The sequence below is a fragment of the Esox lucius genome, chromosome 7 (assembly GCF_011004845.1).
Source record: "Esox lucius isolate fEsoLuc1 chromosome 7, fEsoLuc1.pri, whole genome shotgun sequence".
Classification (NCBI taxonomy): Eukaryota; Metazoa; Chordata; class Actinopteri; order Esociformes; family Esocidae; genus Esox; species Esox lucius.
This window is the reverse complement of record NC_047575.1, coordinates 1,021,521-1,039,087: the sequence shown is the minus strand read 5'-3', so window position 1 is coordinate 1,039,087 and position 17,567 is coordinate 1,021,521. Positions and strand designations below refer to the sequence as shown.

Here is a 17,567-nt window from a genome sequence, read left to right as displayed (position 1 = left end):
CTCTCTCTCGCTTGTGAATGGTCCCTCTCAGACAGGACATGCTATCCCAGGCTAAAGGAACGATCGTTTGCCCACCATCGCTGTTAGGGACCCTAATGGTTCGGCCCCTGAACAGGACAGGCTAATTAGTAGGAGACTGTCTACTGCGGTAGTATGCACTGTACAGGGTGCTGGGGCTTCATCTACTTCCAAACTGTATTCCACGAGGTGGGACATGTTAGTGACTTGGTGTGAGCGGTCTTCCTTAGACCCTCTATCTTGCCGGATTGAAGTGATTCTGTCCTTTTTACAGTACCTATTCGACATGGAGAGATCGCCCTCTACTATTAGAGGTTATGCCTCAGCGATCTCAGCTTGTCACGAGGGGTTCGCTGGTAACCCTGTTTTCAGCCAACCGCTGATTAGGCATTTTCTTTTGGGTATGCGCCGTCTCCGACCTGTGGCCAGGACTGGTGCACCCAGTGGGATCTTTCCAAGGTGCTCAGAGCGCTCTGTGCACCTCCTTTGGAATAGAGCTCTCTCAAATCACTTTCTATGAAGACGGCCTTGCTCCTCGCTTTGTGTTCTGCCAAACAAGTGAGCGATCTGCGTGCGCTTTCCGTGCACCCTGGATGCCTGTCCATCAGAGGGGATCTGCGTTGTGCCACGCTACATCCGAACCCGTCATTCGTGCCTAAGGTAATTACAAGCTCTTATCAATCCAGGGTGATTGAACTGCATGCTTTTCTCCCTCCTCCCCACGCAGGCGAGGAGGAGGACAGTCTGCACCCTATGTGTCCCGTTCGCGCCCTGGCGCATTACGTTGAACGGGCTCTGAGTATTAGATTGACCCCTCAGCTGTTTGTTTGTTATGCGGATTCGATTGGGCCCGCCCGTTCTCCAAACAGCAGCTGTCTCACTGGCTTTGCGATTGTATTGCTTTGGCCTACAATTCTTCAGGGTGCGCGGCACCCGAGTGTCTCAGAGCCCACTCCACACACTGCCCTTTTCTGCCCTTTTTCAGGGAGTCAGGGTGGATGAAAGCCATCTGCTTTTATTTGTTACTTCCTACTGGATGTTTCTCATCCGTCCCTGACTCACTCGGTACTCAGCGCTGCCGCTGGGGATTTGTAATTATTGTTGTCAGAGCCCTAACGTTAGTGGGTTCTCTCTTTTTTACTGTGTGTTTGTTAGCCCTAGACTCCTACCGGGTTGGGGCGTATGAGCTCGCATGGCTATTGAGTTGAGGTTTAGCGGGATTTTGAACACCACTAAATTAGCCAATGCAGCTGCATGGCGAAATTAATTGTCTCTACAGGGACATTCACAGAGAGTGGAAAGCATCCCCTGGTCACCCCTAGTCTTTAACTGTAAGAATCCCTGGCATTACCTAATAAACACCATACTTTCCAAATGTGAACTATTGTTTTTTTATGCTAATTCCAAGGATTTTTCCTTCTACAAATTTTATACATCTTATTGACTACAGTCATACATTTTATCATGTTGGAACTAACCAGTATGTTGACCCTCAATATAGCTGCACCTCTCCACATTGCCAGACTTGCAGTGGACTTTTAATGTTCATCCATAAAAAAAAGAACATAAGGTCTGACATGGACAATAACATGCTATCTATTCGTATACATTTTATTAGTAAAAACAAAACAATGTATTCTTTACTGCACTGTTAACTTGCTCACTAAAGGCAGTGACTAGCTAATAGAAAGAAGGGGGACAGAAGAACATCGACGGCTGCATGGTCGTATCCCAAAAAACTGTGAAAAACCTTGGCGTTACCCTTGACCCTGACCTCTCCTTTGAAGAACATATAAAATATGTCTCAAGAGTTGCTTATTTTCATCTTCGAAACATTGCATGAATTAGAAACTTTCTATCAAAAACTGATGCAGAAAAATTAATCCATGCTTTCGTTACTTCTAGACTAGATTACTGCAATGCTCTTCTCTCTGGTTATCGGGACAAATTAATAAATAAACTTCAATTAGTGCTGCACACGGCTGCTAGAATCCTAACTAGAACAATTTTTTTGAACACATTACTCCTGTCCTGGCGTCCTTACACTGGCTGCCTGTTAGTGTTAGGGCTGATTTTAAGGTTTTACTCTTAACCTATAAATCAATACATGGACTTGCTCCTACTTACCTTGCTGAAATGATCCAGCCATACATACCTACACGTAACCTTAGATCACAAGATGCAGGCCTTTTAATTGTAGCTAGAATTTCTTAACAAACAGCTGGCGGCAGGGCCTTTTCTCATAGAGCTCCACTCCTGTGGAATGATCTGCCAATTAAGGTTAGAAATGCAAACTCTAAAAACTAAAAACTCATCTCTACAGCACGGTTTATAATTAGGTGTAGCCTGGCCCGGGGGCGTGAAGGTGACCAGTAGGCTTGATACTGTCCACCCTTGCTGTCTTGCCAGGTGGGCTCTCGTCGCCACTGGGATGCCCTCCCTCCAATGCCTTTCGGGGGAAGAGTCACTGGCTTGTTGTTGACTCTCTGTTGCGCACCTGTGCAATTGGGCTGTACGCTGCTAGCAATACTCGGCCCTCATTCAGGGGGGTTGCGGTTGGTGGGTGTCCCTTTGGTTGATGCCTGGCAATGTGGGTGGATTGATTTCCTGCCTGTTGGGCCCTGTCCGGGGCCTCCCCCGGGTAGGGCCACAGTGTCACCGGACCCCCCCGTCTCAGTTCCAAGGTGTTACGCTGCTATATTATTGTGCTGGGGGATATGAGGAATGCACTACTAACTTTTCTCAGTCTCCTCCAGATGAGGTCCTGGTCCACACCTGCGGATTACCTGGTTTGGGGGGCCCGTTGCTGTCCCTGTCCTTGTCCACCTGGTCATATTTTCTGACCTAGTCTAAAATCAAATAGACTCTGGATTTAGCCCTGAGAAATGTATTTATTATTCCAATTGGACTCTTAATATCTTACCCGGCACAGCCAGAAGAGGACTGGTCACCCCTCTGTGCCTGGGTCCTCTCTAGGTTTCTTCCTAAAATTCGACCTTCTTAGGGAGTTTTTCCTAGCCACTGAAATTCAACACTATTGTTGTTTGCTCCTTGGGGTTTAAGGCCGGGTGTCTCTGTTAAGCACTTTGTGACAACTGCTGTTGTAAAAAGGGCTTTATAAATAAATTTGATTGATTGATTGTATCAACACTATTATTTTCAAGTAATTTCTGCAGCTCACGGATTTGGAATGGTGTGCAATCCAGTGCAATCATACAGCCCAGGGAACTCCAACACTGCTACATATATTTCTCAGTTTTTCATCCACTTTTTCAAAAAGACCGTAAAAGCATACAATGGAACTTTAATTGTGGAAGTAAAGTTATCTGTTCTGTTAATTGTACAGAGAGCATTTCACATCGATAGGCGTGAATGATTTGCATAAAGTGGGAAAAGGCAGAACTTTTTCTTCGCCTACAACAGCTCCCATGTATCGCCAAACTAGTTACTCGCTCACCACACTTCCCTTCATCGAAATTAATTTAGCCATCGACCCCATCGCGAACAGTGTGTAAGGAATGTTATCTTGTTAGAAATGACTTAACAAATATGCTGACAATCGCTACCGTGGTCTCATGAGATCGAAATGGTCAGCTGGGTAAAGCCTACATGGAACACAGACCTTATCTGAAGCAAATAAAACATTTGCTATGGGTACAATGAATGGTGAAATGCGAAAATAACCAGTATCGGATGGTTATGATGTGTCAACTATTTCAGTCAATGATCGCGCATGGTTAACAGTGCTGCAGTGGTTAGAGATTATCTGGAAGAAATGATCCACTGACTGGAGGGAATTATTGTCCTGCGTAATGTCTTTCATGTTGCTAATTAGCATATATGTAGAGAGAATTTATTTGAGTATGTTGAAAAAAGTCTGAGTGTCCTGACAAGAATTACATGGTTACAAAAATGCAGAGCAGGAGCAAGCCTAAACAAGTTATGAAATTAATATATGGTGTAAAGCGAAAAGGACCTCTTACAGATTTTGCATGTAGGTTTCATGGGGATTATGATGCAACGACCACTGCTATTTCATTGGGTCTGTGTGTGCGTGCTTAAGTGTGTGTTTTCTTTTTAGAACAGGCAGTGCCATGGAGAGACGAGCCATCACTCCTCCGGTCAGTTCTCCTGTAGGCCGACCCCTATACCTGCCGGCCCAGGAGAAAGTTGTGCTGTCATTGGACAAGATTGCCAAAAGGGAGTGCAAAGTCCTGGTGCTGGACCCAATCAGTTAGGAAAGGGATGAAAGATATGGAGAAAGGAGAAAGGAAAGAATAGGAGAATAGGAGAACAGAAAATATGAGATAGGTAAGAGAAATTGACAAGGGGGTCAGAGAGAGGTTGAGTTTCAGAGGAATTAATGTATCAGTATAGGGCTGAATCTCAATTTGCATACTTGTACTACAATTGTACAGAGAGCATTTCACATCGATAGGCGTGAATGATTTGCATAAAGTGGGAAAAGGCAGAACTTTTTCTTATGGTAAAGTGATATTGAAATAGGTACTATTAAGTACATCATTAGCAAGTATGCCAGTATTGGGACCTTCTACCGTGTCATAACATTACATCTTGAAATGTATCCCCTTTGTCACACATTAATATTGAGCCAAGTTAGGAAACCAATGCTTTTCTGTTGCACAAGGGATTTTGAGCAATATTACTCCAAAATATTAAACCATCCGGGCACTTCTGGCATAGTGTTTTCAATGTCCTATTGTTTGGGACATGGTTTGGGACATACTAATCTTCATCTGACATACTATATTGTATATATAGTATGCATAGTATACATAGTATGCAATTTGAGATTCAGCCTAGGTTCTTTATCTAATTTAAGATGAGGCCGAAGATACATCATTTTCTAAGTGTAACTAGTTTGGGCTTCAACTCTTCCGTGTGTTTTAGTTATATATTTTTTTCAAATATATATTTTGACGGTATTTTATACTTTAATGGATAGGACAGTGGTGAAAATAGAGGCAGTGGATTAGACAGCTGGACCAAATTAGACCACTGTTCATTTAAAGTATAGTACTTCCACTGTCAGAACAAAAAAAAAATTCTGATGTGAAACCATGTGACCTGTTGTGAGGTCACAGGGGGTGGTCTGACAACATTAAAACAAGGACTATCTACACTTTCGGCGGAATGAAAAACAGCACACAATGATAGTTATTTTGACTTTATTCATTCTGATGGAGAGAAACATTCTAGAATTATGTGACACACATCCTATTATCACCTCTACTAACTGCATGCTCTCATCTGGATCTTAAGGTATAGTTTGGGATTTTAGTAATAAGGCCCCTTTTGTCTACCTACACATAGTCAGTTTGTCAATTTGTTAATAACATTTTTAAATCTCTCTGTGCAGTGTAGCTATCTATTGTTTTTGCAATTACTAATAAGCGTTATATGATAAATAGGGCTGATATATTCGGTATGAATTTTCTCTCCACCCAAAACTGGTAATAATTGTTTTCCCATTTTGTCTCTGTCTGATAGCCTAAGAACTTCAACCTCAACCCACCACTAGTAGCTTAGTAGAGAGTTGAGCTAGCTATCAAGCTGAAAAAAGTTGCTAACGTTACCTAGCAAAGATTTGCTAAAACAGATGAAGCAAGTTTGTTTAAAAAAAAGGATGTGAGCACAAGCATCAAATAGTGTGATAGTTTTACCAAGATTCACATTTCCATGAAATAACGCTTACCCTGAGTTGTTTTTGAAGGCCCATGAAGTAATTTTTCACAAAAAGCCAATATTCACATCTGACCCAGTCTGAATTTAGCATTATTAGCATTGTCCAAATTCATTAGTTCAATTTATTTATTAATTTAAACTGTGTGTCTCGAACTACAAAAGCTGCATTGCAAGTTGAAACAAACCCAAATAACACTAAAGACTAAATTCAGTAGTCGCGCTAGTATAGATTTTTTGGATACTGACAAACAGCTGGTGGAATTTGGTGACTTCAAACTAGCACTATGCAAACAATTTTGTGTAGCCATCACACAACGCCTCTGTTATTCGGCAATGATGCCATTGGTAGCTAGCAAATGTTAAGTGGTTGTTCTGGGTGGTTAATAAAGTAATGTTGAAACTTGAAAAAACTCTGATTGATTCCACTGTGAACAAAACTGACCGGTAAGCATAGAAAGTATTAGTTCCGTTGAAAATAAGATTTATATAGCGAAAATGGAAACATATTTCAAGGAAAACAACACTGACAGGTTCTTTATGATAAACAACACTGCTAGTCTTAGTTTGAAGTATTCTGGAGTTGGTTTCTGCTTGCAATGCAGCTTTTGTAACTCAGGATAATGCTAATAATAATTCCAGGCTCGAACAGAGTTGAATAATGGCTTGTTATGTTGACTCCAAGGGCCTTGAAGAACAACTGAAGCTAAAAGTCTTCAAAAACAACTACAGCTAAAATCTTAGTTTTGTAACTGTTTCAACATTTGTTTTGTCACTGTTTGTGGGCTAGCTGTCTTGCTAGTTTGTAGCAAGTGAGGATGGTTGAATAATACAGAAGCAAATACATCTATGGAGAAAACTTCAAATTCATTATTAAACACATAGAAGGAAACAGTAACATGATCGCTCTATTAAAATGTTCAAGCTTATCTTCTTCAGTGGGGTCTTAGGGCAGACTACACCCAAATAGTTTTACTGCCGCCCCCACTACCAGACACAGAACCTGCATCACACCTAAACCATAGGAACTAGATTTATTGGATGTCCAAAATATTAAAAAAATTAAATTGTTTGGCCTATATAGTTTATCACGCACCAAACTCAACAACATTTATTATTTTGATCGTCGTTATTTCCAAACCCTTTTATCTGACGAATCACTTCCTCTGCCGGCTTAGGAGTATCCACTTGTCTTTTCTCTCTACCTTCATGAGTAGCTCTGATCTTTGCCACCTCCACCTCTTGTACCCTGACTGGGCACTCATGGAACCCAGGAGCATGAATCCCATGACAGTTGTAATGCCACATTTCCTCTGTCTACTAATTTCCTTTTAATAATTGTAAAACTGCAATTTATAGACATATGGTCTGACTGGTTAAATAAAAAACTCCATATGTTGGCAGTTTTTCCTCAAACATCATCAGTTTTCAGCTCGTTTCACCTCTTCCATTTTAGTTAAACAACATGCACTCTTTCTTGTAATTTCCCTCCTCTCTGCAACTATCTCTACCTCTCTTCCCATTTTTCTTAATCATCTTCCAATCTTCAGTATTTGCACAATCCACTTTAGTATTACCACCATGCTGCTTCCTCCTTCGTCACCACCTACTATTGCTCTCATCTCCCTTCCCAAAAGAAAGTTGTCTTAATTTCCTCTTATCTAAAAGTTAACTCATCTTGTCACAGACATATCCCTATAAATTAGAATCCCAATAAAAATTCAGGTGTTCCGCAGGTTGTTTAGGGAGGTGGATGCATTTCTCTCTGTCTATAGGCTGGAATAGGATGTCAGTCTTATTTTGTCTTTTGCAAACATCAACCAATAATTATGTTTGCAAAGTAGGACTACAAAAGGAGATTTCTGATGAATAATCACTGTTCTTCCCCTAAAAAGGTATTGACAAACTGGATTTTTTATTATAGGTTAATAGCAAGCTGGTTTGAATGGTAAAACAACCAGGTTTGCCTTGCTAGCTATCTGCCAAATCCCACATCATCAATTGATATCATGTTCACTGGCAGACATAAGTGCTAACAACATATTAATTCAATCTATTTTCCCCCTCTCTTGGCTCAGTATCAGGATAGTAATATCAGCAATTAAATAAAAGGCATTGGTCATGCTTCCAGACTTTCCAGTTTGGGTAGGGAAATATTAACCATTCAAAATGTCCCTTTCATTATAAAGCATTTCAGGCATCTAACATTGCAGTCAGTTAAGTTAATGGCTGAGTGCATAGTGGTATAGGCTGCTATAGGCCAGAGCACACAAATATGTCTTTGCACAGGGAAAAAAATGCTTTTCTATAAACTTGTTATGCAACTATACTAGACATTATATTAGTGGAGCAACCCACTCTCTTCCTTTTGCGTACATATAACACGGGTTCACACAATGTCTTGCTATGCATATGCTAAAGTACTTTTTTGCGTGCAGTTGAGACGCGATCTCCTCCCATTAATAATAATGGTGGTCAATAAAATTGTTTCATTGACACGCACCAACTGAAACCTATTTGACGTCACCATCATCGAGGCACGGATTTCCCGAAGAGTGACTAATCGTTTAAAAGCCGTAGATTAACTTTTTTCTTCAAAGAACGTAAAAGGGTAAAGGTAAAACTTTAATATCGCATTTATTCACCATTGTTCTTAATTGGAGGAGATCGCGTCTGAACTGCACGCAAAAAAGTACTTTGGCGTATGCATAGCACGAAATTGTGAAGTGTAAACCCATGTTATATGTACGCAAAGGTAAGAGGGTGGGTTGTAGTGGAGACATTAGCAGTATCTTTTTCATGTTTTGCTTTGTTGGATGAGAAAGTGGTAAAATCTATGTGAGAGTTTTTTTCCTTAAAACCCATGCTGCAGAAGTACATGAGCACCAGCAGCAACAGCCTATACCACTGGAAAACCCTAAGCCACTGCAGAACCTTTTTTTGATATGACCAAAATAACAGGGTGGTGTCATGGAAATTACCACAAATTAAGAAGAGGAGTCTGCAGGCTATTTGCTCAATATAATTTCTAGGTTTGGTTAAATAGGAACCTGTGGGTGGGAGTCAACCCTCCTTTTCCAGGGGCAATATACTTCAGAACAAAGAACAGATACAAGGCTATACTCAGGTCAAGCCAATATATCTTTAACAGATTAAAAGAGAGCCCTCTAATCTCTTAATTACTTGCTCATTGGCCCAGTCACAGTGAAATCCCTTTCACAGATATGACCCATAAAAAAAAGCCTGTTCATTATTTGGTCAAATATCAAATATTCTCCTCCACAGTGGCTTTCCAATTAAAACATTGTTGTTTGCAACTATTTAATCTAGGCCTATGAAACGGGTTACACCATTTGTGTAATACAAACTCCATCTATTAGGGAGTTGGACAGTATTGCTGCCACTGGTGCCAAGAAAAGCTACAATTCTCTCAAATTGAAAATACTGCTAAATACAATAGAGAAGAAAACTTTTCCTTTACAACAAAAGAGCATATGGAAAGGAATCTTGGAAAGAGTTTTGCCACAGAATGTTAAGTATTGTGTTGTTAGGCCTATCCTTATTGAAGCTGCTTCAAATTTCAAAACAATCATCTGAACTTCTTGGTATTTCCTGCACTCTGCCTCCCTACTGTAATCATATATTTTTTAAAGAATCTTATTATCCTCTGCTGCAAATTCATGATTTTTATTGTATTTATATTCAATAAATGTCTGTGTAAATAGAAAACACCTATTCTATTTCAGCAATATTAAGTCATCTTCTATGTTACTCTACAATAGCCAAGTCATACTCTATGTTTGTGAATATGATATATCATATTTTTTACTGTTTTGTCAGTATTGATAGTATTTTAAATGGCACATATTTAATGTTATGTTTTACAGTAAACTAATGCTGGAGTCCCTGTTGTCAAAACACATCTTAATACTCCAAGGTGGTGTACTCTCCTTATCTCCCTGCCATTATCGTAGCATCACCAATCACTGCCCTAGGACAATGGGATCTCCCACAGAGATGACTTTCCCTGAAAAAGGACTGAACTGGGGGGACTGCCATTAAAGGCATCTGTCATTCTAATGTTGTCAACTGGGAGGGAATTCCAATTTCACTGGCTCATTCCACCTGATGAACAGATTGGAGTCATGTGATTGCAACCCCAACTGAAAACTTGTCAATTCATGATATGGAAATTAATTACTTCTCAATGGCGGAAATAATGTCTTAATAGCCCTCCTATATTTCTTCCAGCAGCATACAACTCTCTAGTCTCTCATCCAAAAACTGAGAATATTCTGATTATATATTCAAGCAAGCCAGGATCCAGAGTTGTTTGCTGCTGGCAGAGCAGACAATGAAAGGAGACAGGGAGAGGTGACCAATAAAGACTGTTGAGATGTGGCTGGTATTATTGTTGGCTGTTGCTCTTTCCTGGTTTAAGAAAGTTATGTGAATTCCCCAATATGCATCTCTGCGTGCCTATAGGGCAAATAAATCCACTCAGCTGCACTCAACTGTGTCATTTTTACTGAGCTTATGATCAGAACAGTGTGTGCGTGTGTGTCTGTCTTTGTAGTGTCTGTCTTTGCCAATGTGTGTATTTGTGTGTGCGTGTGTGTGTGAGAGAGGGTCTTTGTATGTATATATGTGTGTATGCCAATGGGGTCTGTCCAGCTGTTTGTATTTTATATGAACGGTAGTTATATGATGTGTGTGTTTTCACAAAAAGTCAGATGGCCACACTGTTCTCGATGCGGTCGGGGGACATGTACATGTAGGGCAGCTCCAGCTTCTTGTTTCTTTCTGTGATTTCATCAGAAATTACCCTGAGCTCAGCCTGTACCTGCTCCACCAGTCTTCGTGGGATGCCGCTGCTGAACACAGCCTCACGGTACTGACACAGAGGCACCTATGAGAGGAAAGAGGGAATGTATGTAAAATACATTGTTTTTGTGGACAAGACAAGATTGTAGATTTCTTGGGGGGGATTCCGACAAGGATAGTGAAACACTGTATGTTTATGTGTGGGTGTATCGTACATAGTCAGAAGCAGGCTGGGACAGTAAGAAAAGAGTGATGAGAAGGGAGCAGGTGGCGTTGACATCCGGGAGAATGGAGAGGATCTCGTCTTCAGTTAACTTCCCCTTGTTCTGTGGAGGGGGACACGTCATGGAGGCTGGACAGTTGGGCATCCACAGCGCAAAATCCAACTTGGGGGAAGAAGAAGGAGAAATGAAAAACCACATTCTAACATATTCACCATGTTTTACCTGAGCCCATACAGGTTGCAAGCAAATGTTCATCAGGATTGGGCTGTCTGTATAAACACAGTCTTATGTGTCTTATTTGGTAATGGAATAATTAAGGGTTGCAGTTTACTGGTTCAGTGTGTTGATGTATTCATTACCTGAGAGAAGTTGACTGCAGCGTGCTGGGCAGAGCAGCAGTATATCACCATGGTAACAAACTGACATAGTTCTGGTTTGGTTTGGAATGACTGGGGAAAACCTTAGGGAAACAGAAGGGTAAAAGGGTAGTCAGTTTGTTACATTGTTTTTTACAGACACAATTCTGTAGTGGAAATCACTGCATGGGCTCAGGAACACTACAGAAAAAACGTCTGTGAACACAGTATGTCGCTGCTTCCACAAATGCAAGTTGAAACTCTACCATGCAAATAAGAAACCATGGACACTGCTCAAATACATTTATGAAATATGTAAGCATCACAATATAACACCAAGTCAATTAAACTTCAGGGAAATCAATCTGTCCAGATAGCCAGTTAGGAAGCATCGATTGTGAATCAATGTCACCTGTTTTGGTGTAAATAAATTTGACAACAGATGCACTGGAGAGAAAACAGCAAGACAACTTGCAAAAAGAGAAGGTTTTGGAGATATGGCCACAGACAATTGTTCTCTCCTTATCCTTCCTAGTTGCACGAAGGTTTGCTGTGACAACCAGTACAGTCTCAAGAGCATGGAGGAGATACTATGTATGGAGGAGAGACGGGCCATTACACTTGGAGAGCTGGACAGGGCTGTAGATGGGCATCAACCCTGCAGTAGGACATCTGGAGACGTCATGGTGAATGTAATGCTGCCTCCAACATCATATAACATGACCGGTTTGGCAGTGGGTCAGTGATGGTCTGGGGAGGCATATCCTTGAAGGGTCGCACAGACCTCCATGTGCTAACCAACAGTACCCTGCTGTTAGGTACTGGCATGAAATCCTCAGACGCATTGTCAGACCTTGCAGTGGGCCCTGGGTTCTTCCTGGTGCAGGACAATGCTCTGCCTCATATGGCCAATATGTAGGCAGTTCATGGATGACAAAAGCATTGATGCCATTGACTGGCCCTCACGTTCCCCAGACCTGAATCCAATTGAGAACCTCTGGGACATTATGTATCGGTATATTTGATGCCGCCAAGTAGCATCATCAGGAGCATGCCCAGATGTTGTGGGAAGTGTATACAGGCATGTGGGGGCCATTATGAGTTGCTGTGATTTCAATTATTAACCAATGAAACGGTTGATGATTTTGATTTCCATTCACCGTTGTTATGTCATTTTGTTCTCAATTAATTACACAATGTACAATAAAGATTTCAATTGTTTATATATTTCTATCATTGAGACCCAATGTGTGATTTAATCTATTTTGAGCAGTGTATAAACAAGATCCAAAAACACAGCTGCTTTCTTTGGCCCAAGAGAAAATGGGCATGTATTTTTCCCAGAAAAAAATATATTTCTCAGTTTCAACATGTGATAAGTTGTCTTTGTACTATTTTCAATTAAATATAGGGATAAATGATTTGCACATCATTGCATTCTATTTTTATTTGCATTTTACGCAGCATCCCAACTTTTTTGGAAATGGGATTGTAAAACAAATTCACACACACAAATACAAATATACTACCTGAGTGAGGGAAACCATGTGTATGGATCTCATCAATCCAGCTCTGCAGCTCAATGTCCTGCTCCACTTCCTTGTCTTCATGGTAATACACATCCACCCAGCTATTCACAAACCTGTCAGATCATCACACAAAACACCCCAGTGATGATAACGTGTGTAACCAGGGAGTGTGTGATTTTTTTTTGTATCATCCTCATTACCATCTCGTTAAGCCACTCTTTATCAATCTAAATATTAAGCTTCTTTCTGTAAACCTGTAGTGAGGGGTGTGAGAGAGTGGTTTGAAAGGTTTACCATGTAGAAGGTTACCAGGGGACAGCTAGGGAATGAGTGCAAGGGAACATAACCTTAGTGATAAATAAACATACATACAGTTGTGCTCAAAAGCTTGTATACCCTTGGTCATACACAAGCTTGGTAATATATATAACATTTGTAAAGACAACATGAGTGAGCAGGCAAAACATATTTTCTTATGGGATTCACATTCAACTGTAGGTCATAACAGAATGGCACAATCATAAAACAAAACATGGAAGAAAAAAATGAACTGACCCCTGTTCAAAAGTCTGCATACCCTTAGTTCTTAATGCTGTGTATTGCCCCCTTTAGCATCAATGACAGCATACAGTCTTTAGTAATAGTTGTCTATGAGGCCCCAAATTCTTGCAGGTGGTATAGCTCCCCATTCGTCTTGATAAAATGCCTCCAGGTCATGCAAAGTCTTTGGTCGTCTTGCATGAACCACACGTTGAAGATCTTCCCAGAGTGGCTCGATGGTATTAAGGTCAGTTGACTGTGATGGCCAATCCAGAACCTTCACCTTTTTCTGCTGTAACCGCTGGAGGGTCAACTTAGCCTTGTAACTATGGTCATTTTTGTGCTGGAAAGTCCAAGAGCTTCCCATGCACAGCTTGTATGCAGAAGAATGCAAATTGGCTGCCAGTATTTTCTGATAAAGTGCTGCATTCATCTTGCCATCTTGCTCTATTTTGGTCTTGTCACTCCAAATTACAATGTGCCAGAAGCTGTGAGGCGTGTCAAGGTGTTGTCGGGCATATTGTAACCAGCTTTTTTGTGGCACTGTCGCAGTAAAGGCAACTCAACCATGCAGCTCATTTTTGTTCAAGTTTCATCATATTTTGCTCCATGAAACAACCACACCATCTTTTTCCAGAGCATCCTGTATATCTCCTGAGGTTACCTGTGGGTTTTTCTTTGTATCCCAAACATTTCTGGCAATTTTGGCTGAAATCTTTCTTGGTCTACCTGACCGTGGCTTGGTATTAAGAGATCCCCAAATGTTCCACTTCTTAATAAGTGATTGAACAGTACTGACTGGCATTTGCAAGGCTGTGGATATCTTTTCATATCCTTTTCCATCTTTATAAAGTTCCATTACCTTGTTACGCAGGTCTTTTGACAGTTCTTTTCTGCCCCCCATGGCTCAATATCTAGTCTGCTCAGTGCATCCACGTGAGAGTTAACAAACACACTGACTATTTATACACAGATTGCCATTTAATTGCCATTTAATTGCCATTTTCACCTGTGTGTGTCACTGTGTGTGTCTGTAACAAGGCCAAACATTCAAGGGTATGTAAACTTTTGATCAGGGCCATTTGGGTGATTTATGTTAGCATTATGATTAAAAAAAGAGCCAAACAGCTCTTCATATATTGATCACTATCCTTTAATAAACAACAGTTTTTTTTGCATGATCAGTCATATTTTCAAAATGAATGCCAACATTTCTGCTGGGGTATGCATATTTATAAGCACAACTGTATGTAATCTGTCTCCATATTGTTAGTAAATACATTCCATGGTAAATGACCATATGTTGGAAGTCCTTAGTAAAGGTTAGCTATTCCTTTCTTCACAAGCCTAACATTAAAATGACATGTGTTTCTGGGGAGTGTGGTTCCAGAGCCCCTGCCTCAAGTGGAGGAGTTTAAGTATCTAGGGGTCTTGTTCACGAGTGAGGGAAGGATGGAACGGGAGATTGACAGACGGATCGGTGCAGCTTCTGCAGTAATGCGGTCGATTTACCGGTCAATCTACGTTCCTACTCTCACCTATGGTCATGAGCTTTGGGTCATGACCGAAAGGACAAGATCCCGGATACAGGCGGCTGAAATGAGCTTTCTCCGCAGGGTGGCTGGGCGATCCCTTAGAGATAGGGTGAGAAGCTCGGTCACCCGGGAGGAGCTCAAAGTAGAGCCGCTGATCCTCCACATCGAGAGGGGTCAGCTGAGGTGGCTTGGGCATCTGTTTTGTATGCCTCCGGAACGCCTTCCTGGGAAGGTGTTCCGGTCCCATCCCACTGGGAGGAGACCCCGGGGAAGACCTAGGACACGCTGGAGGGACTATGTCTCCCGGCTGGCCTGGGAATGCCTCAGTGTCCCCCTGGAAGAGCTGGAGGAAGTGTCTGGGGAGAGGGAAGTCTGGGCATCTCTGCTTAGACTGCTGCCCCCGCGACCCGGAACCGGATAAGCGGAAGATGATGGTTGGATGGATGTGTTTCTGGGTCCACCCAGACTTGTCAGAAACCCAGAACTAACGGATACCCCCAGTGGCATGTGTTTCCAGGTCCACCCAGAGGTTCAGAATCCCAGAACTCAGGAATGTCAAATCTGGTCACTTTGACTTACTTGTGTGTGTGTAATTATCAGTAGCACTACTAGCTTGAGTGTGAAGATAATAATAATGATACATTACATTTATATAGCGCTTTTCAAAGACCCAAAGACGCTTCACAATACATACATAACAAACAACTACCGACTGGGAGCCAGTGGAGTTCTTGTAGGATGGGGTTGATGTGCTGCCAGGATTTGGAGTGTGTGAGAAGTCTTGCAGACGCTTTTTGAACTAGTTGTACTTTATGGAGAGATGAAGAGTTAATGCTAGAAAGGAGAGAATTGCAATAGTCAAGACGGGCAGAAATTAATGCATGTATTAGGGTTTCAGTAGCAGTGCAGGACAGGGAAGACTATAACTTGGCAATATTGCGGAGGTGGAAGAATGAGGATTTGACTGTCTGTGTTATGTGTTGTTTGAAGCTGAGTGATGAGTCCAGTATGACACTGAGGCTGCATGCATGAGAGGATGGAGATACAACAGAGTCATCAATAGTGAGGGTGAAGGTGCCGGCTTTGGTTAGTGTGGGTTTTATACTAAGTAATACAAGTTCAGTTTTGTCACCGTTAAGCTTGAGGAAGTTCTGCTGCAGCCAGGTTTTTATTGTTGCCTGGCAAGTTTCAATATGAGACAGAGGGTTGGTGAGGGATTTAGTTCTGAGATCTGAATGTCATCGGCATTCATCGGCAAGTCCAGTTTAAGGTGACAGAGGATCTGTCCAAGTGGTGAATGTAGATGATAAAGAGCAGGGGCCCAAGAACGAAACACTGGGGGACATCCTGTGTGACTACAGCTGAGTCTGAATTATGACCATGGACCGTTATGTTGTGAGTACGGTTGGTGAGGTATGAGTGTAGCCAGGAAAGTGCAGCTCCCTCAACACCCAAGGCATTGAGCCTGGTGAGGAGGATCTGGTGATTGACTGTGTCAAAGGCAGCATTCAGGTCAAGCAGGATAAGGATTTTGAGGGCGCCAGCATCAGCAGAGACAAGAAGGTCATTAACAACTTTGAGGAGGGCAGTTTCAGTACTGTGAAGTGGTCAGAAGCCAGATTGAAAAGGTCATGTATGGATGGAGACCAGGAAGGCAGGCCTTAATTAGAGTGGCAGGGAGGGGATCCAGGGAGCACGTTGTTGTTTTTGAAGATAAAATAAGTTTTGTGGTAAATGGTGAGTCGACTAGGGTGAAGGTGCTCAGGAGGGTTTGTAAAACAGGAGAGGGTAGGTGGTTGACAGTGTAAGAAGGAACTGGGGGAGATGGGTTAGCCAAGGAAGCATTAATGTGAGTAATGTTGTCCTTAAAGAACTGAAGAAAAGAGTTTCTGAGCACAGTGGATGGTGTGGAGGGCTCCCTGCGTTGTAGGCCAAGAATTTGGCCCTTGATGTGGGTTGGGAAATTGACATGTTGAGTGATATTAAAGCAGTCCAGGACAGCAGTGAAATCAGAGGTGAGTTTGGAGCTTGAAGAGTCAATGTGAATGTTCATGTTGCCAAGTAGTAGAACGCGGGAGGAAAGTGATACTGCTAAGGTGAATAGTTCTGCTAGGTCTGAAATAATTTTTTTTGGGGGGGGGGGGTTCGATAAAGTAGAAAAGTGGTGATGGAACAGGCTGATTTGTAAGCGATGTATTCAAATGAGAGAAATGTCGGAAGAGACAGCTTAGTTACTATATAAATGGATTTGTGCAAAGTAGCAAGGCCACCACCGCGGCCAGTGAGTCGGGGTTGCCACAGATAGCTATAACCAGGGGGAGTAGCTAGATTAAGGGAGAAAAAATCGTCAGGTGTTTGCCAGGTTTCAGTAAGCAAGAGGAGGTCCAGGTTATTGTCCAATATGAGTTCTTGAAGGAGGAGAGATTTATTGTTCATAGAACGGGTGTTTAAAAGAGCAAGATTAGTAGTGTAACAGGGTAAACTAATGTTGGGGAAAGCGGTAGGTTGGAGGGCACGGAGGCAGCTAAAATCAATGGAGCGAGAGGAAGGATAGAACTTGATACGAGAGTTAGACCAGATAGATCTTATGTTAGTTATGTTGGTGCTGGTGTTAGCATTGCCCGACCATTTGCGTCGACAGCCTTGATGGATATATGGGCGTCTGTGTAAAATGCCCAGTTTTCTGGCATGCCTAGCTACTTCCGAAGAGAGGCGATAGTTGTTGTTAATAGTTTCCAGGGTGAAGGGAGAGTAGGGATTGTTACAAATAAAAACTGCAGGAGAGAACCATAGTAATCCAGGGCTAGGTGTTGTCAGGATGAGCATGGGGAGCAGAGT

The 17,567-nt window shown here is 41.9% G+C and overlaps 2 protein-coding genes across 3 annotated transcripts in view; one reads left to right on the top strand and one right to left on the bottom strand.

Moving 5' to 3' along the window:
* Positions 1-8,153, top strand: part of LOC105008073 (microtubule-associated protein 11) — a 93,336-nt gene extending 85,183 nt beyond the window's left edge. The window contains exon 12 of one of the 2 annotated variants that reach the window (XM_029120801.2): positions 4,105-8,153. In XM_029120801.2, coding sequence (XP_028976634.2) covers positions 4,105-4,267 — 163 coding nt within the window. In that variant the 3' untranslated portion in view covers positions 4,268-8,153. Of the gene's footprint in view, positions 1-4,099 lie in introns of both variants that reach the window. The other variant, XM_029120802.2, reaches the window with a different exon arrangement.
* Positions 8,154-10,212: 2,059 nt separating this feature from the next.
* The window catches only part of zgc:152891 (uncharacterized protein LOC767741 homolog), a 37,242-nt gene continuing 29,887 nt past the window's right edge, over positions 10,213-17,567 (bottom strand). The window contains 4 exon segments of the mRNA XM_034293034.1: positions 10,213-10,630; positions 10,761-10,931; positions 11,129-11,229; positions 12,655-12,767. Coding sequence (XP_034148925.1) covers positions 10,451-10,630; positions 10,761-10,931; positions 11,129-11,229; positions 12,655-12,767 — 565 coding nt within the window. The 3' untranslated portion in view covers positions 10,213-10,450.